At 40.5% G+C, this 26,151-nt stretch overlaps 1 protein-coding gene across 2 annotated transcripts in view; it reads right to left on the minus strand.

Annotated features, from left to right (window-relative positions):
• Positions 1 to 26,151, minus strand: part of LOC127415158 (fibrinogen C domain-containing protein 1-like) — a 190,908-nt gene that overhangs the window by 103,616 nt on the left and 61,141 nt on the right. For both annotated transcript variants that reach the window (XM_051653765.1, XM_051653764.1), the window contains exon 2: positions 23,736 to 24,215. In XM_051653765.1, coding sequence (XP_051509725.1) covers positions 23,736 to 24,215 — 480 coding nt within the window. The remainder of the gene's footprint in view (positions 1 to 23,735; positions 24,216 to 26,151) is intronic.

Here is a 26,151-nt window from a genome sequence, read left to right on the forward strand (position 1 = left end):
CAATAACAATACTAGTGAAATTTCACTATTCTCAGTACTAAAACAGATATGCTATCAAACACATCCCTTTATTTAAAACATTAGCTATTGATGTACATATTAACAAATGACATTTAAAAAAAATTAACAAGTAATAATAATAATAATAATAATAATAATAATAAATTCTTCAGGTTTTTCCCCAACTCTTTTACTAAAACATTGTCAATTTGGTTATTTTGGCCAAGAAAGGCATTTGACCGTTCACATGTGCGGCCGCTTTGTCGCAAGGTGTGAAGTACCAGAACCGAATAGGCTTGTTACTCACTAGGACCCATACTGTTGAAAGACTGGTATCTTTACATTTTAATTGTAGTTTCGAATTGGTACTGAGGTATCTGTATTTTTGGCATCTCTAATTAAGAATCAACATGGCACTTGAGCAAAAATTAACCCTAAAAATAGTCATTTTCATATTACACATGAAAGCATAAAGTTCTTCTTTGGGGTGTGAATGAGCATCGAGTTCTCAGAGAGTGTGTCACTAACAAGTTTGCACAAGTGCATATGTTGCTGTGACAACACTGCAAGCTAATTGTGTGTGTGTGCACGTGCATGTGTGTGCACTCAGCTGAAGTTGATGATGGTTGACACACTGAGCACTTTCTATGTGGATGGTTGGGACATTATCACTTGCAACACTAGGCACACTTGGTCGCTCCAATACGCTGCCATAGCAACAACACTTGAATGTCTATCATTATGAGGACCGTCCACCATCAAAAGAAAAACAGCACATGTATGGTAAATACAATGTCATCAAAAGTGCAGTGCACAACATGCTCTAACCTTTTACTAACCCATTTCTTTAATGGCTCAAATCTCTTGGCACAAACCCTGCAGGACAGAAGACCTTGGTCACCACATACACTCTAAATGTTCCCTTCCTTTCATTAACGCACACAACAGGATAATAAAAATTAAAAGATTCAACCCTTCAAAAGCCCTATTCAAACAAGACTAGTTTTCCCTAAGGAATTGAGGTAGAGCTACTAAAAAAAAGTAGATTACATTGAAGCTATTAAAATAAATTAAAAGAAATCATATGATATTATTTAACTCAGAACAGAATTTATAAGAACAATCAGAACAGAATTTATCTGGTACATTAAACAATTATTGTGGCTACATTAAAATTTACATAAATACAATGTAAATAAATGTACAGGTATACTAAATACAACTTATACTTAATTAAACATAAATAAATGTGTTAACACTTTACAATAAAGTTGTATTTACACATAACAATGTTAGTTAACATGAACCAACAATGACTAATACTTTTAAAGCAATTAATAATTTTAGTTAATGTCAATTTCTACATATACTGTTTAGGGCTGTCAATCGCTGAAATCTTTTAATTGAAGTAATTACACTGTATGCCAATTAATTAATCAAATTAATCACATATATAAATATTCACTGAAAAATCCCTCAAACAACAATAATTTAATATTGATTAAATAATTATGTATAGTTCTATTTAAATAATTATAAATAAAATAATAATTAATAAAGAAATCATTTAGATCATTATTGTGGCAGATTAAATATTGAAGACAATACATAATTTGGCTTTATTGGCATAATGTTTTTCATATTATTGTGCATAAGTCACTCATTGGCCTACAGTACACAGCAATCCATTTTGTAACTGAATTCATCAATGAGTCAGAGATTTATTTTAAGGGCTGATCTAAGGACACGTCAATGTACACATGCATCAAACAGACACTTTTGGAGCATCTCACTTTGGTTGCGTCGCATCATAAGCATACCATTTTTAGGTTGCTGTGTCAACATTGTTTGAAACTTAGAAAAACATGTCTTGAGGACCCTGCTTTTGGATTTGCGTTCCATCAAGCTGTGTTTGCACATTGTGCTGTCTGCTGTCAGTGAGTGTGGTTTGTTCTCTGTATGAGCTGTGCGTTACCTATACAGCTGGAGTTTCGCTTACTGCCCCCTGGAGAAAACAGGTGGTACTTCATGCTTGAATTGCTCCATTGGTAGGACGGTCCAGGGACATAATTAATTGCATTAATTTTTAAAGAGTTATTTTTTATATAATTAATCGCACTGAATTAATGCATTAAAACGACAGCCCTAATACTAATACATATATAAAAATAAAGGTTGTATATGTAAACATTAGTCAAATACATTATATGACCTAACATTAAAGGAATATTCTGAGTTCAATATAAGTTAAGCTCAAGTGAAAGCATTTGTGACAGAATGTTGATTACCAAGAATTAACTTCGACTCATTCCTCCTTTTCTTTAAAAAAAGCAAAAATCTAGGTAACAGTGAGGCACTTACAATGGAAGTGAATGGGGACAATAAAAGTGAACGTGGCCAATGTTTGGAGGGTTTAAACACAAAAATGTGAAGCTTATAATTTTTTAAAAGCACTTGCATTAATTCTTCTGTTAAACTTTGTGTATTATTTTAGCTTTAAAGTTGTTTAAATCGTCATCTTTACAGTCATTTTAGGGTTTTAGGGTTTGTTGACATTACATCGTCATGGTAACAAAGTTGTAAAATTGGCTATAACTTTACACGGAAAAGGTTTAAAAGTGATTTTATCACACTAAAATCTTGTTTACACACATATCCTTTATGTCTTGTAGTTATACTTTTGAAAAAGTTAATATTTTAATGTTAAAAAATGGGCCCCCATTCACTTAGTATTATAAGTGCCTCTGGAACCTCAATTTTTGCTTTTTTTTAAAGAAAAGGAGGAACGAGTCGAAATAAATTTTTCTGGTAATCAACATTATGACACAAATGCTTTCACTTGAGCTTAACTTGTATTGAACCTGGAACATTCTTTTTACTAAAAATGAACAATTATATTTTCATAAATTATCACTACCCAAGATGAATAAATACTGCAAAATATTGTTCATTGTTAGTTTATTCATTTACTTAGGTTAACAAATAGAACCTTATTGAAAAGTGTTACCATAAATGTATACTAAATACAATGAAAAACTAAAACGTAGAGATAAACAACAACAAATAAGTAATTATTTCACATCTATAAGAAGACACAGTGACTTCTAGACATGGCCTCAAATGAATTGGTGAATTTTTACATAAACCATCCAAACAAACTGATTTACTAAATTAATTGGACTTCCCAAAGATACTCCTAAGTGAATCATTTATTTTAACTGGTTTATTTACATGAACGGTACAAATGAGCTGATTCACTTGAATGTTTTGAACTTCCCAACCCTACATATCAGAGAGAGAGAACAGTTTAGGTGAGCGCATTTGATTGCAACACTGGTTAGCTGCGTGCACAACAGTGGTGAATTCTCAGGGCCAGCAAAGCCTTCTCTGCTGGCCTAACATGCCAAATAAATAAATATTTTTCATCCTTTCATTCTCAATCACCTTTTTGCCTATGTATTTTTAATCGCTTTCCACTCTTAATTAACCTACAAACAAATAGACAAAAATGAAAAGTTTATCCCGTTAGACTTTATTCCTTGAATCTTACAAGCAAAGTGTGACAACTGTTTCACAAATCGCATGCCCGAAGTAGTGCGTGAGTCTGAGCTCCATCCTGTCAGGCCTTCAGAATTTCCACAGAATCCCTCAACAGTGCAAATGAATGAGCAACTAAAGTCAGATTCATCAGACAATCAGATTGAATTATTTATTCTTGGTGGGTGTGATCTTTAGGATATGTCCCGGTGGAGGCCTTCTAGCTGAGCGACACAATCATGCTTTAAGTGATGTACGTAATTCAAGAGCGAAAAGCGTAAGATCAAGCTGTCTGACGAGTTGGCGGTCATCACTGCTGGTATTGCCGTTGAGAAAGAGATCCTTATGGATTTAAAAACATGCATGACTGTGTGATTGCTTTATTAAACAGGAGAGGAGGACTGATTTTCACTTCAAGTAAATTGGTAAGTGCTTTTTGCATTGTTATAGCAACATCAGGAGTTTTCTAAGTGTAAATTAGGCTGCTTGAGCATTCAGTGTCGGATCAAGTTTTGAAAAGTAGTGTTGCGATCCATTCAACGATTTTACAACTTCCTACTAGGAAAAGTGCAATGGAATGCATCTTGAAGTCAGAATTAAAACTTGTAGGCTTGTGCAGAAATTCTCAACTCCGATTTCGCCGAGATGCTGGGGCATGATGTCACACAAACAAGTCAACACTTAGATAAACAAAGTAAGTGATAAACATTCACTTTATTAAGTAATATCAATGAGTTCATTTCCACATTACATGATATTAAAGCTTGTTTAACAAATGCCTAGAGAAACAGGTGTATAAATCATTATAATCTCTTTTGATAATCGTACACCTGAAGCACAAATGCTAGCACTGCAGCATTGTTTATCAGTTGGGTTGCTAGGAGACATCTCTAATGAGAGTCAAACCCCTGCTAAGCTAAAGGGAGCATTGCAGTTTTGTTTCCTTAAACGTCATCTTCCGAATATTGGGGAATGGATTGCATTTATGGTCGGAGATATCAAGTAGGAATATCCCACATCCGACTTGAATGGAACGCAGCATAACCATGTACCCTGACTAAACTAAATTTATTGCAAGCAACATTTAAATTGCAAATATTATTAGATAGATTTTTCCAGGTATTATAGACCTCCTTGGTAGATTTATATGAAAAAATTATGATTTTTTTAATGTCTGTTCAGGATACGTTAATTTCACAAAACAGTCATGCTGCAGTTAAAATTAGGCTTGCTTGAGTATTAAGTGTCGTTTCAAGTTCTGGCTTTTGTGTGTGGACGTGTTTTTATAATGTCAATTGGTATTACTAGTTAGCTGCGACATAATGTATTGTCAGTAATCATATTGTCATGCTTGTCAGTAATTCAGCAGTATGGGGTCAATTTTAGGGTACATGAACTTTCGGAAGCTACATGTCAATTTCCTGTGTGATCGTGTTAACAAAAGACTCTCCCACCTTAGTAATAACTACAGAGCTCCCAATCCTGTCCAAATCATGAAATCATACACATCCTATGTTAATAATTGCAACTCAAACGTCATAAAAAAAAAAAAATAAAAAATAAAAAATAAAAAAATAAAAAACACCCGAGTAGTGAGTCAAACTCACCTTGAACTTTCAATTTCAATTTCAAGTCATGGAGGTACCAGGACATCTAACTAAGGTCTGTCTAAATTCATTTCTCTAGAAACCTGTTTAACAATGCACCAAGTGATGATGGAGAGAAATGGACTGAGGTTAAGAGTCCCATGCCAAACCATTTTAGCAGATAAAGAGACACAGGTAGACTCTCTTTTAAATAAATGCTGCCTAACCCATTTTTCATATCCACTTTCTCCAGCCCGGACTGGGACACTGATGGCATAAACATTATTTAAAAGAAATTTGCTTCCTGTTTGAGGAGTGTTCATTAATCACAGGCGTATTCAAACGTGTTTCCTCTGCAAGCCTCCATATCATCAATAATCTCTCCAACAGAGTATTCGTCCAAGTTGGAGCACAGCTCTCAGTTTTAAAAGTGACGGATGATAGATCAAAGGCAAAAGATTAATAAGCACAATTGAACAGGAGACCAAAGAGAAAAATTGTGCTTCTTGCTGACACATCAATACTTGTTTAATATGCAAATTATTGGAAACACAAGGAGATTTCTACAGTTAAGCTTTTCCCATACAAAGTACAGTAATTCTACAGTTCTAGTGCAATAGTAGTTCCCTATCTGTCACTCACTCAACGTTGTGTCGATGTAGTGACACTGGGGGTCACTCTTGGGAGCCCGAGACACTTCTGGTCTTTGATAAAAGGTCAATGAAAATTGGCGAGTGGTATTTGCATGCCACTCCCCCGGATATACAGGTATAAAAGGAGCTGGTATGCAAACACTCATTCAGATTTTTTCTTCAGAGCTGAACGGTCATGCTCACTGAGCTGAATTCCCACGACTGTTCATTCATCTCTGCTGGATCTGACGGCGCATTTCAGTGGCTTCTCCCCCCTCTGCACTGGTGCAATGCAGAGAATGCCCCTGGGCACTTCAGCAGAAATAAGAGTATATTTCTCTAAAAGAGTATATTTCTCTTAAAGAGCGGCACACACGGAATGTCTTTTTAAAGACGCGTCTTTTTAAAGATGCCTTTCCGATTGTGTGTTATTCCTGGTTGCGCTCGTTATCTCTCGCCTTCTGACGGTCACGATCACTGTCTTTCGTGTCTGGAGACAGCGTTCGTGGATGGCCATGTTCTCATTGCGAGGACATGTCCATGGCAACGATGTGGTAGCGGCTCACCTTCGTAAGAAAGCAAGCCACCCCAGAGGCTCCCCGCCTCGGTCCTTTTAGCCATGGGTATGAGGCCAGCGCGGCTAGCACTGGGGACGATTTGGGGACCCCAATGGGACCGCCTCCGTCTGGTATCCCCCCGCGGACCTCCCATTCCCCAGCATGCTTGTCTGCCCCGATCGGCTTCCGGATGAGTCCGCCGGCTCGTCTCACGGTGAGTTCGACCTCTTATTCGGAGCCCGCGAAAGTGATGAGCTCTCGAGAGCAGCATTGGAGAGCGGGCTCATCCAGTCGGATGCGGAAGCCTCAGCTGGGCTCCTCTCTTCGGGGACGATTGCCCAGTCACAGGCTGATGCGGAGATGATGACATGCTTTCCCGGGCAGCCGCGAGCGTCGGCTAGAGTGGAACCCTCTGCTCTTCCCTGAACCCTCGCGGCTCGATGATTGGTTCCTGGGCTCGCAGCGCGGCTCAAAGCCACCACCTGGCACGGGTGCCCAAAACCCCCGTCCAAGGCCTGTAGGTTTACATCGTCTCTGACAAGTTCTCGACGTTGGAGCAGTAGACGGAGGCTATCCGGCATATCCTGCCCCAGCGCGGCTCAAGATCCCGCACCCCGTCTACTCATCGCCAAGGGAGTCCCCCTGTGGTGACTGCACCGGCTCCACCGCAGCCCGCCCCTTCAGCTGGCCCCGGCGTGGAGCCCACCGCAGGAAGCAGATGCCACCTGTTTTGCAGCCGCCCAGAACCCATGGAAGGCTTCAAAGCGCCCTTGAGACGGGCGACCCAGGGACGACGAAACCCGCTGCTCTGGAGCTGGTAAGCAGACCTCTCCATCTTTTTATTACCTTTGCATTTAATTGTGTTGCATGCCCAAGTGGCTGCAGTACTCAAGAGTTCAGCAAGAGCGGTTTTCTTGTTCCCTGGGTCACGTATCCAGTGTGCACTGCTGTCATCACGACCACCGTCCACCACACTATTTGGCAGGTTTGGTGCTCCAGCGGCGGTCTCCCGCCCCTGAGCACCCAGCTGTGGCACAAATCTGCCCCCGATGTGAAAGTCTCCATGGGTCACAAGGATAGGCCTCTTCCTCCCCCGTCCCAGGCTGTTCCGTGGTGGTCACAAGGAGCCAGGTAAGTGCTTCAATGTCCTTAGACTCAGCACGGCCACGATATGGTGTGGCACCTCGAGCTCCGCCCCGCCACGAGGCCCCACCTGCAGGTACGTCCGACGACGTTGTCCCTTTGGTCCCCCTTGTGCGGAACTTGGACGTGTGGCCTGCACTTTCCAATCCATCACGATGGCTGGTCCGGACCGTCCGACTCAACTATGCGATTCAGTTCGCCAGGCGTCCGCCCAGGTTCAGCGGTGTCCACTTCACCTTGGTGAAGGACGAAAATGCTGCTACCTTGCATGGAGATCGCTACCCTCCTGTCCCTGTCTCCTCGCATCTTCACGAAGGTCGCAGAGGCAGCCCTTGCCCCTCTAAGGGAGGTGGGCATTCGCATTCTCTATCTATCTCAACTACTGGCTAATCTTAGCTCACTCTTGGGACATGTTGTGTGCACACAGGGACTTGGTGCTCTCACACCTCAGCCAACTAGGGCTTCGGGTCAACTGGGAAAAGAGAAAGCTCCTCCCAGTTCAGAGCATCTCTTTTCTCGGTTTGGAGTTGGACTCAGTCTCTTTGACAGCACGCCTCACGAACGAGCTTGCCCAGTCGGTGTTGGTCTTTTTGAATGCGTTCAAACAGAAAACAGCGGTTCCACTGAAACGAGTCCCGAGATGGCTATGGCGCCACGGGACACATCATGTGGTCATCACCCCGGTCTGTCACCGTCTTTTCAGCCCTTGGACCGGCCTCTCGTTTCTACAGGCAGGTGTTCCCCTAGAACTGGTCTCCAGGTGTGTCGTGGTCATGACGGACGCCTCCAAAATGGGCTGGGGCACTGTTTGCAACGGGCACGCAACCGCCGGCTTGTGGATAGGCCCACGACTGCATTGGCACATCAACTGCCTCAAGTTGTGTCAATTCTGCTCGCCCTGCGGAGGTTTCAGCTGTTGATCCAGGGCAAGCACGTGTTAGTTCAGACAGACAACATGGCAACGGTAGCATATGTCAACCACCAAGGCGGTCTACAATCCCATTGTATGTCACAACTCTCCTGCCGTCTCCTCCTCTGGAGTCAGCAGCACTTCAAGTCACTGCGAGCCACTCATATCCCGGGCAACCTCAACACTACAGTGGACGCGCTGTCATGACAGGTTACCCTCAGGGGAGAGTGGAGACTCCACCCTCAGGTGGTCCAGCTGATTTGGAGTCAATTCGGACAGGCACAGGTGCACCTGTTTACCTCCCAAGAATCCTCCCCACAGCCCTGACCGAGGCCCCCCTCGGCATAAACACGTTGGCACACAGCTGGCCCCCTGGCATGTGCAAATATTCCCCCAGTGAGCCTTCATGCACAGACCCTGTGCAAGGTCAGGGAGGACGAGGAGCAGGTCGTCCTGGTAGCACCCTACTGGCCCAGACATGGTTCTCGGACCTCACGCTCCTTGCGACAGCACCCCCCTGGCGAATTCCCCTGAGGAAGGACCTTCATTCTCAGGGATGGGGCACCATCTGGCACCCACGACCAGACCTCTGGAATCTCCATGTCTGGCCCCTGGATGGGATGCAGAAGACCTAAGCAGTCTACCACCCACGCTGGTAGATGCGATCACTCAGGCTAGGGCCCCCTCTATGAGGTGCCTGTATGCCTTTAAGTGGCGTCTGTTCGCTAAGTGGTGTTCTTCCCGACAGGAAGACACCCAGAGATGTGCAGTCGGATCAGTGCTTTCCTTCCTGCAGGAGAGGTTGGAAGGGAGGCTGTCCCCTTCTACCTTGAAGGTGTACGTTGCCGCCATAGCAGCACACCACGACGCAGTCGGCGGTAAGTTCTTAGGGAAGCACGACCTGATCATCAGGTTCCTGAGAGGCGCCAGGAGGCTGAATCCCCCCAGACCTCGCCTCATTCCCTCATCGGACCTTCCTGTAGTTCTTCAGGGTCTACAGAGAGCCCCCTTTGAGCCTTTGCAGTCAGCCGAGCTTAAGGCACTCTCCTTGAAGACTGCCCTCCTGACTGCACTCACTTCCATCAAGAGGGTAGGACACCTGCAAGCATTCTCTGTCAGCGAAAAGTGCCTGGAGTTCGGTCCGGGCTACTCTTACGTGATCCTGAGACCCCGACCGGGCTATGTACCCAAGGTTCCCACGACCCCTTTTAGGGACCACGTGGTGAACCTGCAAGCACTTCCCCAGGAGGAGGCAGACCCAGCCCTGTCGTTGCTGTGTCCGGTGCGCGCTTTACGTATCTATTTGGATCGCACGCAGAGCTTTAGGATCTCTGAGCAGCTCTTTGTCTGCTCTGGTGCACAGCAGAAAGGAAGCGCTGTCTCCAAGCAGAGGATCACCCACTGGCTCATTGACACCATAACTATGGCATATCACGCCCAGGACATGCCGTCCCCGGTAGGGCTACAAGCCCATTCTACCAGGGGTGTAGCGGCCTCCTGGGCCCTGGCCAGGGGTGCCTCTCCAACAGACATTTGCAGAGCAGCAGGCTGGGCAACACCCAACACCTTTGCAAGGTTCTACCATCTCCGGGTGGAACCGGTTTCGTCCCAGGTAGTGGCACACAATACAAGCAGATAAGCCTGGGATAGCCGGCCGGGTGTATCGCTTGCACATAGCGCCTTCCACCTCCTTTTGAGCTGAAGACATGTGCCATTAATTCCCAGTAGTGTTCACAAACTTTGTTCCCTGGTTGACTTCCTCCGAGCCCTGTGGCAGTCGAGTTTTCGGAGAGACTTGCTGCCGGCCCAGTACACATGCTAACTAAGAGTCCTGTTCTGGTGTAGGTGCTCCGCATTTGGCGGTTCCCTGTAAGGCTAACCCCATGCGATATATATCTTCCACTAGTTCGTTTCCCTGTTGACAAACTGCATCTTCCTTGGGCAGAGCCCCTCTGCCCCAGTCTCCATGTTTGCAGTAACTCCTCCCCCGTTGGGTAGGATATACCTTGAAGACTCTCCACATGGTTGGAAAGACCATGTGACGTATTTTTCCACTTAAATATCCCCCCCCCCTTGGGTGAGGTGTGGTCTCCGCAGTGTCTTCCCCTTGGGAAGGAGACCCCCGACTAGACCTGGTGGCCCAGTCGGATAATCCCCCTTCTTTTTTAGGGAGTGGAAAAAAAGAAGGGGAAAAGAGGCCACGACTGGGTTAGCCTGTCTCTATCTTTTGGGTAGTCGACTTGTCCCCAAAGGGCCGTTCGACACTCATAACTATGCTGGGGGAGGTTACGTGTCCACCTGGTGTGCTGGCTATGAGGCACACAGTAGTCTGCCCACCACACACCACCAGTTCACATAACACAGTTCAGCCAATTGTGGCATTTCGTATGGGGACCCCTAGTGTCACTACATCGACACAACGTCGAGTGAGTGACAGATAGGGAACATCATGTTTACTTGTGTAACCTCCGTTTCCTGATGGAGGGAACGAGACGTTGTGTCCCCCCCGCCACATGGCTGGACCTTATATCGGCTCCTCAGCATAAAATCTGAATGAGTGGTTGCATACCAGCTCTTTTTATACCTGTATGTCCGGGGGAGTGGCATGCAAATACCACTCGCCAATTTTCATTGGCCTTTTATCAAAGACCAGAGGTGTCTCGGGCTCCCAAGAGTGACCCCTAGTGTCACTACATCGACACAACGTCTCGTTCCCTCCATCAGGGAATGGAGGTTACACAAGTAACCATGACGTTCTACAACAACTCAAAGATAGTGGAAATGTCAGTTCATATACAATTAATTTAAATGGCACATCAAAATTTACTCAGCAATCAGTTTTGTTGTGGGAAATTCTAAAAGTTGAGTTGATCTGGCTCTTTCATTTGAGACTTTGTTCCAGTGTTTTCTGTCAGATGACAGTTGTGGTTTTGCCCAGAGAAAAGGGGAAGTGTCAGCATGTATTAATTTCAAAGTCTGGCTGACAGATGAGTCAAAACTCCCTCCCTGTACCCGCCTTCCAAAGTAAAGGGCAAAAGAAAGTTGTCTTTATGACAGAAGATTATCACAAGCAAGATAGGGCACTTTTCTCATCACTGAACAATTACCCCTGGCAACCACTCTAATGAGTCTAGTCTAATAATTAAGAAGACAATTTTAATAAAGTCCAACAGTAGGATTAATACGTTTTCTTTGCGAGACCAAACAGTCAAATAGGTATCAGGAAAAATATCCCCATCTGTTTGGACTGGGTGATTTATTGTATATTTATGATACATTTGCGAGGATTTTGCTGCCGATATAAAATAAAAAAATGTCACTGATATCACAATATGATTTTAATGTTTTTTTTTTTTTTTTACTTGTCTATGAGAGGTATATCAACGATTTGTTTGTATCACTGAGAAATGTTCACGGTATAGTGTCTTTTTTCATAAATGAAAATGTTTTTGTAAAAAATATATGTAAAATTAGTATTTTTAACTAGATTTTTTACTGTATTTAAGAAGTGACTGAGGCTGACGATCTCTAACATTTTACTTAAAGGGAAAGTTCACCAAAAAATGAAATGTTCTCATCATATATGCACCCTCATGCCATCCCATACTTTCTTTCTTCTGCTGAATACAAACAAAGATTTTTAGAAGAATTTCTTAGCTCTGTAAGTTCATACAATGCAAGTGAATAGGTACCAACATTTTTAAGATCCAAAAAGATATAAAAGCAGCATAAAAGCAATCCATATGACTCCAGTGATTAAATCCATATCTGATATGATAGGTGTGGGTGAGAAAGTAATCAATATTTAAGTAAGAGCCTTTCTTAAATGGAGTCAACAAGGTTAGCATCAAAATGCATAACGCAGGGGTACACTGGCGAAGAGACAAGAGGCCGTTTTTTAAAATGGATGTCTATGGAGGAGATGCATCTGCATGCTGAATAAACTGCTTTTGTGAGCAAACAGCTCACCCCTTATTGAATTGACTGCCTGTCTGCTAATCTGCAACATGTTTTACACTAAACAATCCTTTTGAGAAGAACTATGTGTGGAGTTTACTACGATATAATTGCTGTTTTATAAGAGACGTTGGAGTAGAGAATGAAACGACAGGTAGGACTCACAGCATTAACAACAGCATACAGATATTCTTTTATTTACTGTCTCCAGCTTGCAAAAATTGCATCGATGAATTAAAATAAGTGTTTAGTATTAAAAACAAATTCAATATTGTATATTATCTAATAAAAACAAAAAAATGTATACATATGTTTTTTCCTTTGGCTTTTAGGATTTAACAATTAAATTATACTTAAATAAATTATAATGATAAATATATTATATATGTAATTATATCAATGTAATGACTATTATGACTGCTGTGTGTGCCCAATAATGCTGATATAAAATAATATATATATATATATATATATATATATATATATATATATATATATATATTTTAAATAGATTAAGTAAATCTAGGGTGTGCAATCTATTCCAGAAACATTTTTTGTTATACTGGTTGAAAGTCTCTTCACATCCTGATAGCAATCAATAATTTAAGTGGTCTAAATGTAAAAAAAATATATATATCTTCTGTGGAAGGGACAGGACTAAAAAATGATCAACCAATCATTGCATTCGGTCCGAATGTAATAATAGGATGTCCTTCCTGTCTGTCCATTTATATTTGCATACCACCGCGCAACTTGTTCGCGCAGACAATCACACGTCATCAGCGCGGGTTCCTTGACGCTGTGCAGAGCGAGCGCGAGAATGGAAGGCAAACCGCAGCTACCTTATGTTCCTCCTGAACCACCAGTAAAAGGCTTAGACTCTGCTCTGTGTGTGTGTGTGTGTTCATGTGTGATAGGCACCTCTGAAGCGAGGGTGGGCTCTAAGATTTCAAAGCTAGCTTGCTAACTGCTAGCCTCTCTGGATTACACACCCTAGCTTTAAGACTTTTGTGCTGAAATCTGCAGCTGCAAAAGCTCACTATTTTTCCCGCTCAATGAAACATATTCCACAAACATTACATTCCCAAAATACATTAACTAGCATAGTTATAGCTCAAAATCTACCACAAGAAAAAGTGCAACGAAAACTGTAAAAAAAACGTTGTAAAACTCTGAACACGGTCCATTGATATCAGCCGTTATATAATTGGTCAAAGAAGACTCATTTGATCCAAGTTGACAGTTACGTTCTCTACAATGGTAAAAGCGCAGTGGTTGATATCTCTGTATAGGATATCTCTGTTTAAGTTTTTTTTTTACTAAAAAACTCCACTTCCACATTCTTCTTCTTTTGTTTTTGGTGATTCGCAATCTTTATGCATATCACCACCTACTGGGCAGGGAGGAAAATCTATAGTGAAAAAGGACATAAATATTGATCTGTTTCTCACCCACACCAATCATATCACTTCTGAAGATATGAATTTAAACACTGGAGTCGTATGGATTACTTTTATGCTGCCTTTATGCGCATTTTGGAGCTTAAAAATTTTGGTACCCATTCAGTTGCATTTTATGGACATACAGATCAGAGATATTTTTCAAAAAATCTTTGTTTATGTTCTGCTGAAGAAAGAAAGTCGTACACATCTGGGATGACATGAGGGTGAGCAAATGATGAGAAAATTTTAATTCTGTGTTCCACAAAGCAAAAAAAAAGTCATATGGGTTTTAGGGTGACATGAGAGTGATTAAATGATGACAGATTGTTTTGGTTTTTTTTGGAGGGGGGGTGAACTATACATTAGCAATTACAAACCAAATACATATTAAGGATATATATTAGGGCTGTCAATCAATTAAAAAATTTTAGCGAATTAATTACATGGTATGCAGATTAATCAAATTAATCACAACTGATCGCATATAAAAATATTTGCTTAGAAAGCCCCTCAAATAACAATAATTCAAGAAATAATAATTAAATACTTATAAATCATTATAAATAAAATATATATTATAAAAATAATAATATAGATAGTTAAAATGCATTACATCATTGTGGCACACGAGTAAAGCATTAAAAAGACAGTAACACTTTACAATTAGGTTCCATTTGTTAACATTAGTTAACAACATTAGTTAACATGAACTAACGATGCGCAATTCTTTTACAGCTATTATTAATCTTAGTTAATTTCAACATATACTAATACATTTCTCAAATCAAAAGTTGTGTTTGTTAACATTAGTAAATGCATTATGAACTAACATGTACTTACAATCAACAATTGTATTTTATTAACTAATATTAACGAAGATTAATAAATGCTGTAACAATATATTGTTAACTGTTTGTTCATGATACCTAATGCATTTAGGCTACTAATATTAATGAATGGAACCTTCTTGTAAAGTGTTGTCAAAAAGACAATTCAAAAAGTGGCTTTAGTATGCAATATTTTGTTTATTTCCATATTATCGAACATAAGCCTATCATTGGCCTAAAGTTCAAATCAAATCAAATCAAATCCTATTACTGTCACTCAACCATATACACAAGTGCAACAGTGGGTGAAAGTCTTGGGTGCGGTTCCAAGCAACATAGCAGTATGACAATTACAATAAACATCTGATTTACACATAACACAGTTTACACATCTGTTACACAACACAATATACACCTAATAATATACAGTATTCATAAAATAAGAAGACTGTATACAAAAAACAAAAACAAAATTATAATATACAATATACAGTATACACAAAATAAGAAGACTGTATACAATTAACATACACAGTACCCCCCCCCCCCCAAATAAATATGAAGTGTTGTGTTGACATTCAGCTGTCGATTGATAGTCAGTTGCCAGTGTGTTATTAGGAGAAGTATAAAATGTGAGTCCAGTCTGAGGCTAATAAAGTGCAGTGCTGATATACTGTATGTATCGTGATCGATCAAGAGTTCAAAAGTCTGACTGCTTAGGGGAAGAAGCTGTCATGAAGTCGGCTGGTGCGGGTCCTGATGCTGTGATACCGCCTGCCTGATGGTAGCAGTGAGAGCAGCCCATGGCACGGGTGGCTGGAGTCTCTGATGATCCTCCAATTTTTTTTCACACACCGCCTGGTATGGATGTCCTGGAGGGAGGGAAGCTCACCTCCGATGATGTGTCTGGCAGTTCGCACCACCCTTTGCAGGGATTTGCAGTTGAGGGCAGTGCTGTTGTCATACCAGGCGGTGATGCAGCCAGTCAGGATGCTCTCTACAATGCTGGTGTAGAACCGTGTGAGGATGTGGTGGTTCATTCCAAACTTCCTCAGCCGTCTCAGGAAGAAGAGGCGCTGGTGAGCCTTCTTCACAACGGCCTCAGTGTGTACGGACCATGTGAGTTCCTCAGTGATGTGGACACCAAGGAACTTGAAGCTGCTGACTCTCTCCACTGGTACTCCATTGATGGTGATGGGGCTGTGTTCTCTGTCTTTTCTCCTGAAGTCCACCACAAGCTCCTTGGTCTTACTGACGTTGAGGGAGAGGTTGTGCTCCTGACACCAGCGTGTCAGAGTGTGCACCTCCTCTCTGTAGTCTGTTTCATCATTGTCAGTGATCAGACCTACCACCATTGTATCATCAGCAAACTTAATGATGGCATTGGAGCTATGTGTTGCCACACAGTCATGTGTGTACAGGGAATACAGGAGTGGGCTGAGGACAGCCCTGCAGGGCTCCAGTGTTGAGGGTCAGTGATGAAGAGATGTTGCTGCCCATTCTAACCACCTGGCGTCTGCTTGACAGGAAGTCCAGGATCCAGCTGCACAGCGAGCTGTTTAAGCCCAGAGCCTGGAGTTTCTCATCAAGCTTGGAGGGCACTATGGTGTTGAATGCTGAGCTAAAGTCTACAAACAGCATTCTCACATATGTGTTCCTTTTTTCCAGGTGGGAGAGAGCAGTGTGTAGTGTAAGTGCAACGGCATCATCAGTGGAGCGTTATTTTTTATATAATTAATCGCACTGAATTAATGCGTTAAATCGACAGCCCTATATATATATATATATATATATATATATATATATATATATATATATATATATATATATATATATATATATGTGTGTGTGTGTGTACTCACACCAGTTGGTACCTGCCCTTCAATAAACCCCATGACACACTGAACATGGGTGTTAAGACAGCGTTAAAGTGGGATAGAGAGGCGTGAACTACTTCTCTGAATATATGTTAGTGAACTCTTGTCACCTCAGATGTGCTGCAAACTCTGCAGCCATGGCGGTGACCTAGTTGTGTGTTCTCCGGTCTAAATGAGGAGGAAGTGATGGCAGGTACTGGTGTCTTATGCTAGAGACGAATTAAGATATCCTGAAAGTCAACTTGCAACTAAATTGTTCATTTAACTCATGTTGAGCTGTTTTAGCAGTATAAAGGTAGTTTGTAGATTAAGGTGTGACATTTCTCACATTAGTATAATGTATCTTATACAGTGGGGTCCAAAAGTCTGAGACCACTGATGTAAACGATTCTATTTAATATTTTTCTAATTTAAGACATTTTCATTATATATTATATTATCATAGTTATTTAAGTCAGAGATTTAATTGATTTTTTTTTTAATTCATACATATCAGAATGTATTCATTTTTGATACCCCTTTTGCTTTAATGACAGCATGCACTCAAGCATGAATTACACAAGTTCATGCAAAACCTGATTAACCAAGTTATTCCAGTATGATTTGAGAATGTTTCAAAGAGCATTTTGTGTGCTTCATTGGAAGCAAGGAATCTGAACTTTTGTACAAATGAGTAAAGATGGTCAATGTCACAAAATATTCTGACATTTGATTAAGACCTAGAAATAGACAGAAATATAAAAGTCTTCATCAAAATTTTCTTTGTTTTAAAATGTTTAAAATCCTAAAACCTGCTTATTCCAGGTTTAAATGACAAAAATCAAATGTATCAGATATTTTTAATGTGGTCTCAGACCTTCTGACTGTTTATAATGTTTAGATCAAGCTTTATTCAAAAGCACATGGGCAAATTCTTCCCAAAGACTCATGCCATTTTAAAGTGACACAACGACAGGGGTAACACTCCATGAAAGTTATGCTATATAAAACTTCACTTTAATGCGTCACTATGCTCCTCGTGTTCTAGTTTCTCAGGAGCAGTGAGATGGGATAATGACTAAGGAGGCCTGGATTCCGCCAACCCCATTAATGATCCAGGGCTTTTGCCGAGTCATTTTGCTGGCACCTTGGGATCCACAGAAGAAATCTTTATCCATCCTTCAAAGACACTCTGAGGAAAGATTTACTTAGCATCTCATAAATTCTACTGTCATTGGAAGAAATAAGCCTTTTATTGATTAAAGAAATGAAGTGGCTCTGAACAGAACTGCAAAAACAAACAGATTTTTCCAAACACCCGTACTGTTCTTTCCACCCCGTCTGCAATTGTTTGGTCAAATTCCAACCAAAACTCATGCCACTGGTTGACGCAGAAGTTAACATGTCAACTCAAACAAACAGAGCAATGTTTTAATAGTGCCACAGAGCCAGTGTTTACACTATTGGGTAAGTCAACTTACAAATGGCTAATTTATCGACATGATCACATGGGAAGTTCCGGTACCGATCGGCCAAATTGTGCAGACTCTCTGACAAGCGGCATCCCCTATCAGACATTTTTGCATTGGCTCCAGCATGTTTTCCTTCCCCTGTGGCGTGATCGGAAGTGTGTTGTGTCAGCAGCAGATCCCACATTGAAATCAGGAAGTTGCATAATCTGTGACAAGCACAATTCGGAGGTTGCATTTTTACCTCTAACATTACATTTTTACTCCACTGATGGTTAGGGTATGGTTTGGGGGTTGGGTTGGTTTGGGGGGTACAGTTAATAAAATATTTATTCCTCTTCATTGTATTACAGCCTGTACAACTGAAAACAACTCGCTTCTCAACTTGTTTCACAGCTCGCTTTTGGCGCCCCTCCATGGACATTTCACCCAGGAAATGGAGCTCAGACTTGCCCATACACCCAACAACAGTTGCCACTTTGGCCACTGGGGTCAGTGTTTCACATTTCGGTAAGTACGGACCGATTTTAGCTAAAGAAAAGTCAAACTACTGTTTCCGATTTCACTGAGAGATCAGTCATATAAGCCCAGCATATCATGGTTTCCCTGTAATTTTAGAATACACCCTCCAGAAATCTCGCTTGGTATTCTTCGAATTTCATTCAATGCCTTCATATTTGCTTCCCAATTTATCTTGCTTTTTCGAGGAGAGAATCTGCAAACCAGTTTGTATCTCTCATCAACTTTAGCACGACAAGCGAATGCGTCCCTCGGGCGGAAAAATCCATCCATATCATAAAGTTATCTCTGAATCCATGATAAATAATAAAAAGTACCCATGATATTACCAAGCTGTATAGCCTGAAATCCACAAGGCTGGGGAATACAACCCCCTGCTCTCAAACCAATCATCTCCACTGATAAGGCTTTGTTTTTATAGTCTGGCTGAGGAAATTTAATGAAAGCATGGCCCTAGTTTACTGGCTGAATTCATAAAACACTGATCTAAATGTAGGGGCTACAGGTCCCATCTGTCTCTCAGTCTGTCTCCTGCTCTCCAGAGCCAGGACTGAAATTATGCTATTACATCTCAGACACACAGGAAACCTACGGTACTTTGATAAACATCAAGGAATATTCACAATTACATTGTATAGTTTACACAATTCAATGGGGGACTTAATTGTTTAGATGTTTTGTAGATTATCAAGATTCACTTGACACAAAAAGGTGTTTTTAAATGGAATTGGCACGCCTCACAGTATGTTGAATTGGAATTTAAATTGGAATGATAGGAAGAGGAATTTACTGAATTGCAATCCCAAAAAAATTGTCCCACACCAGAAAAAATGTAATTAGTCCAACAAAAGTTTTGTGACAAAACATAAATAATAACATAATTCATTTGGACTAATTATGCCTACTGAATCCCTGATATGTATAATACATTTTTTGTAACACTTTACAATAAGGTTTTATTTGTTAACATTAGTAAATGCATTCGGTATCATAAAAATAACAATGAACAAAATATGTTTACATCTATCTATCTATCTATCTATCTATCTATCTATCTACCTACCTACCTATCTGGCAAGGAAAAGTATGTGAACCCTTTGGAATTAGCTGGTTTTCTGCATTAATTGGTCATAAAATGTGATCTCATATTCATCAAAGTCACGTATAGACAAACGACAATGTGCTTAAGCTTACAACACACAAACAATAATAATCTTTCATGCCTTTATTGAACACATTCCATTAAACATTCACAGTGCTGTAGAAAAAGTCAGTGAACCCTTGGATTTAATAATTGGACGATCCTCCTTTGGCAGCAATAACCTCAACCAAGCGTTTCCAGTAGCTGTGGATTAGACCTGTACAATGTTCAGAAGGAATTTTGGACCATTCTTCATTACAGAACTGCTTCAGCTCAGTCATATTCTTAGGAAGTCTGGTGTGAACGGCTCTCTTGTGGTCATTCCACAGCATCTCTATTGGGTTAAGATCCAAAAGGTGGATTTTCTTTTTTTTTTTTTTAAGCCATTCTGTAGTGGATTTACTTAAATGTTTAGGAACATTGTCCTGCTGTATCACCCACCTTCTACTGAGCTTCAGCTGGCGCACAGCCACCCTGACATTATCCTGAAGGATATCTTGATAAATTGGGAATTCCTTTTTCCCACGATGATGGCAAGCAGTTCAGGCCCCGAAGCAGCAAAGCAGCCCCAAATCATGATGCTCCCTCCACCATACTTCAATGTTGGGATGATGTTTTCATGTTGGTCATGTTTTCATGTTTCATGTTTTTACACCACACGTAGTGCTGCGTGTTCTTCCCAAACAATTCAACCTTAGTAGCAAAACATTTTCCCAGTAGCATTGTGGAGTGTCAAGGTGGTCTTTGGCAAACTTCAAGCTTGGAAAATTATTTTTGCTGGAAAGCAGCAGCTTTTTTACCTCATTGAGCATTCTGCTGTGTGCCTTTTGAGTCATCTTCATTGGACGGCCACTTCTAGGGAGAGTAGCTACAGTACTAAATCGTCTCCATTTATTTAATTTTTTTCTAACTGTGGACAGATGAATATCTAAGCTCTTCAATATAACTTTGTAACCCTTTCCAGCTTTATGCAAAGCAACAATTCTTGATCGTAGGTCTTCTGAGATCTCTTTTTTGTGAGGCATGGTCCACTTCAGCAGATGCTTCTTATGAATAGCAAACTCAAAATGAGTAGCTCTAACCCACACCTCCAATCTCGTTTCATTAAGTGGATGCCAGGTTTGCCAACTCCTGACTCAAATTAGCTTTTGGTGACGCCACTAGCCTAGGGGTTCACTTAATTTTTCCTCAGCATTGTGAATGTTTAATGTAATGTGTTCAATAAAGATATGAAAGATTATAATTGTTTGTGTGTTGTAAGCCTAAGCACATTGTTGTTTGTCTATACGTGACTTTGATGAAGATGAGATCAAATTTTATGACCAATTAATGCAGAAAACCAGCTAATTCCAAAGGGTTCACATACATTTTCTTGACTAGACAGACAGACAGACAGACAGACAGACAAATAGACAGACAGACAGACAGACAGATAGATAGATAGATAGATAAATGTTGTTTGTCTATACTTGTGACTTTGATGATGGTGAGATCACATTTTATGAACAATTAATGCATAAAACAAGGTACTGTAATTCCAAAGGGTTCACATACTTTTTTTTGCCACTCTATCTGTCTGTCTGTCTGTCTCTCCGTCCATCTGTATGTCTATCTACAGTATATTTTAGTAGTATAGCACAATATATAGTATACTGTGTATATTACTACAGTATATATGTATATAGTAAAAATACTGTATTACTACAGGTGCATCTCAATAAATTAGAATGTCGTGGAAAAGTTCATTTATTTCAGTAATTCAACTCAAATTGTGAAACTCGTGTATTAAATAAATTCAGTGCACACAGACTGAAGTAGTTTAAGTCTTTGGTTCTTTTAATTGTGATGATTTTGGCTCACATTTAACAAAATCCCACCAATTCACTATCTCAAAAAATTAGAATATGGTGACATGCCAATCAGCTAATCAACTCAAAACACCTGCAAAGGTTTCCTGAGCCTTCAAAATGGTCTCTCAGTTTGGTTCACTAGGCTACACAATCATGGGGAAGACTGCTGATCTGACAGTTGTCCAGAAGACAATCATTGACACCCTTCACAAGGAGGGTAAGCCACAAACATTCATTGCCAAAGAAGCTGGCTGTTCACAGAGTGCTGTATCCAAGCATGTTAACAGAAAGTTGAGTGGAAGGAAAAAGTGTGGAAGAAAAAATGCACAACCAACCGAGAGAACCGCAGCCTTATGAGGATTGTCAAGCAAAATCGATTCAAGAATTTGGGTGAACTTCACAAGGAATGGACTGAGGCTGGGGTCAAGGCATCAAGAGCCACCACACATAAATTCTAATTTATTGAGATGCACCTGTATATGTGAAGCAGCACAGCCCAATGTCAATAAAGCATATTTAGGTGGGCCTATATCTCTTATACAGACTATTTAATTTGGCTGATTGAATTCTGTACTATAAAGTTCTAGTCCTGGTGTGCCACATTCAATAAAGTCCTCCACACTGTCTGACACCACTGAGCTCCAGTGCATTTTGTCATCTCATCTTCAAATGCAAAGTATGCCTGGTGGGAGTGTTGGCATATGGCTCCTTAGTATGAGCTCGCTCTCCTGCTAGTTATCCTGCAAGACCCTTCCCTCCAGTTCCAATTATCAAAAAAAGAATAGAAACTGGAAAAAAAAAAAGACAGAGCTGTACATCAACACACCATTAGCTCATAAAGGGCTTTAGTTTGCCAACATTATTGGTGGAAGTGTAAAAGAGAAACAGCATCTTATAAACACTGAGAGATTTGAGTGTTTATTTAAACTTAGTATTTTGGGGGGGGGGGGGGTCAGGGTATTGACGCTGACTACCACCCCTGGAGTCATGAGTTCAAATCCAGGGCATCCTGAGTGACTCCAGCCAGGTCTCCTAAGCAACCAGATTGGCCCGGTTGCTAGGGAGGGTAGAGTCACATGAGGTAACCGCCTTGTGGTCAATATAATGCGTGGTTCTTGCTCTCGTTGGGACACATGGTGATTTGTGCGTGGATGCCGCGCTACGTCTCTGCGGTAACATGCTCAGCAAGCCACGTGATAAGACTGATGGTCTCAGACACGGAGGCAACTGAGATTCGTCCTCCGCCACCCGGATTGAGGCAAGTCACTATGCCACCGCGAGGACTTAGAGCACACTGGCAATTGGGCATTCCAAATTGAAAAAAAATGTCGTATTTCAGCCACAAATGACTGTCAAGGATTTATAAAATCTCTGCTTCTGCTGTGATCAAAGTGTTACACTCATAAAAGTTCATAAAGTGGGATCTTGTGGGACTTTGTGTGTAATGATGCATGTGATTTTCTTTCACTCTTAAATCTTAATAATCCAGATGGCGTTGATGAAGCCTTTTACAGTAAGGGTACAGGTGAAAGAGAAGGCAATCAGTATGGTACATGTGAACTAAATTATGTAAAAATGGTTAGCTGTAAAAGTTCTGCAAATCGCGAAATGTGATTTTTTTAAGGTAGAGGTTTCATGTCAATGCAAAAACGACACAAGAAGTATAAAGTATTTGCAAAAAAAAATTTGCACCAAACTCTTCACACTAATGCAGAACATGACAATTGTTAAATGAAAATAATCAAATAAAAATAACAAAACAAACATGCATTGTTAGGATATCAAAATGAATAGGCTTATCAACGTTTAAAGGGAGGATGAACCTCTTTTATTGTTGACGTAAAAGGCTTTTTATCTGTCAGTCTGGTAGATGCCAACATGGACAGGTTGTGTGACATGCCCTCATCCTTAAAAAACCAACTCAAACAAAAGTACACAAGGTAAAAGAAAATACAACCCAGAATATATTAAATATGCGTTCACTTGTAACATGGATAAACATGGTTTGTGCTGTCCACAATGTATTTTGTGTGGTGAATTCCTGGCTGCTGACAGTACGAAACCATTGAAATATAATTTTTGTATGATAAACATTTTTGGTACAGTCTGGGTCCTGAGGAAACACCCTGCAGTAGAACATTATTTCAAACTTGCATTGAGATGCAATGTTTTATTTCTAAATCCGTGGAAAATTCAGACTTGATGAATTTATATGACTACACTGGACAAGTTCATTTCAGGCTGATTTTTTGGGTCTGATTTTGGAGCATTTTCACTTCATAATAAAACAAAATTCCAAACAAACTGACCTGAATGAGTCTGCCCTGTTCGGCCTGCAGAGTGCCAAGCTCCTGTCCGATATTGCTCTGGCCCTGTCTCAGTGCGTTGTACTCCATCTTCAGTTGGCTGGCGTGAGCAGAAAGCTTGGCCACTTCCTCAGCAAGTTTAACTAGTAGTGCCCGGTCCTGCCCTTTCACTGACTTCAGATCAGTGTCATGGTCAGTGAGAGTGTGCAGCAGAGAGGTCTGCACCCCCTCCAGACGCAGGAAGTTATTGTTGTAGTCGGGGCAGTTAGGGTCAATAAAGATGTTGATGTGAGAGCCGTCGCCTCTCTCGATGGTAACCAAGGCATTACCCTCATCCTGGTTGGTGCTGATGAGAGGGGGACCGTCAGGGCCAGTGGGCGCTTGGTAATGGTTCATAAGAAGGATGATCCCGGTTACCGTGACAGCCAGTAACACGGCAACAAATAGCAGGATGGTGCATAAGAGATAGCTACAGCTCATCCTCTATGAAGAGAAAAAGAGAGAGATAGATAGATTGGTATACAGAAATTCAAGATTTGCTGTTTGAGAAGCCCTCCATTTTTCCAGACTCTGGTGATAACACTGGCTGAGTATTGATAAGAATTTAAAAATTAAGAGATTAATAACTCACATTCAAACTGATATGATTTATTTTCTTAGTATTTAAAAGCAATTACTGTATTTGAAAGATTCCATGAGTATCTGTAGTTTCTGCACTATACAGTTTATTCAGCAGTACTTTAATTAGTTAAGTTGATTAATAAAAATTAATAAAAATTGAAGTGCTTCCTCAAAAAAAAAAGGGGGAAGTATATACATTAAAAAATGCATAGTGGATTTTTGGAACAAAGGTTGGCTTAAGGTGGTACAAGCACTTTTTAAGCCCACTTTTCAGACTTTTTACATTTGCAATTAAAAAAAGGAACCTATTTGTCAGTTTAAACCACAATATAACATGAATGTTTATATAAGAGATTAATCTTTAATTTTATACCACTTTATCGGAAGGCTCTTCAGAGTTCAATAAAAACCATGTAAAACTTAGAATTTGGTGGGTTTGATGGAGTCATTTCCCTGTCATTTTCAGCACATAGATGGAAAAGTTTTTTCAAGTATATTTTAATCTAAAATACAACTCCAAAAAAGCTAATACACAAGTAATATGTGATGATTAAATTTGCAGCAGGCTATATCAAATCTGACATATACAGATAACACAGATTCAAAAGTAGGTTTCCCACAACTGTAGCATACAAATTCCACATCTAAAAACCCCAGCTGAGCATTAAAGATGTATGGAGATGCTTGTTGCAAATTTAAGCTGTTGTTATGCAACAACTGAAGACTCAGACAATCGCTGGTGCTTAAATCCGGGATTTTCACAAAGGTGTTCGTAAAGACGAAAATAAATTTGGTTTTTCTGGTGCTTAAGACCTAATCACCATTTATAGCACCAGATAATGCTGCCTTCAAGTCATACTGGAATGATTGTATTTACGAGACGAGTGCTCATTACTTTTAGCACAATGTTGGAATGATCAGTGGGAAACTTTAAAATCTCAGACTTTTGGAAATATGTCAGTTAAATAATAATGCAGAAACCACATTTGTATAAATACATTTTCATGTAGAATGTTAAATTACACATTTTGAACAGCAATAAAGCTTGCCTGAAAGCCAGTTTAGGCGACATTTCATGTAGCTCAACTGGTAGAGCACGGCGAAAACAATGCCAAGGTTTTGGATTTGATTCCCAGGGAATTTAAAATTTCTGTGCGAGCACGAAATTGATTAAATAAAGCTATAAGCCACCACAGGTAAGAGGTGTTCTTAGGCACGAAGCAAATGCCGGCAACTACAATATGATAAAGGACACCTATGTTCAATAAACAGTTAAATGTTTTATTATTAATAATCTAAATAAACAATTCTCCGACCAAGTAATACAATTCATTATCATAACTATAGGAGTTTGAGGTTACATAGCAACGTAGCACTTTGGCATGTTAAAGATGCTGTCAGCAATGTTAGCCATTCTAGAATTTCCACAAGACTGGTATTGCTGCAGCCTGGAGATCTCCAAATGGGGGTGGAAACTCCAAAAGAGGGCAGAGTAACTCCAGGAGTGGGTTGAGCCAACTTCAAAAAGTGGTGGTGGGGGGGGGGGGGGGTTAGGTTAGAAGGGTTAGGTTAGGGGCTCTGTATATTTTCGCTGGCGGTTTGGAGCTCCCGCCCCTTCTTAGAGTACGGCCTGCAGCTATATCTTAGAATTTAACTTAGCCGATAAATTAGACACACCCCCTCTTTCCAAAGACATGCACACACACATAAGCTTGGAGATTGTTTATATCAAACATTGAGCAGTAGAGCTTGTTAATTTTACATATAAGAAAAATAAACCCAAACATGTACACTGACT

The sequence above is a fragment of the Myxocyprinus asiaticus genome, chromosome 24 (genome assembly GCF_019703515.2).
Source record: "Myxocyprinus asiaticus isolate MX2 ecotype Aquarium Trade chromosome 24, UBuf_Myxa_2, whole genome shotgun sequence".
Lineage (NCBI taxonomy): Eukaryota > Metazoa > Chordata > Actinopteri > Cypriniformes > Catostomidae > Myxocyprinus > Myxocyprinus asiaticus.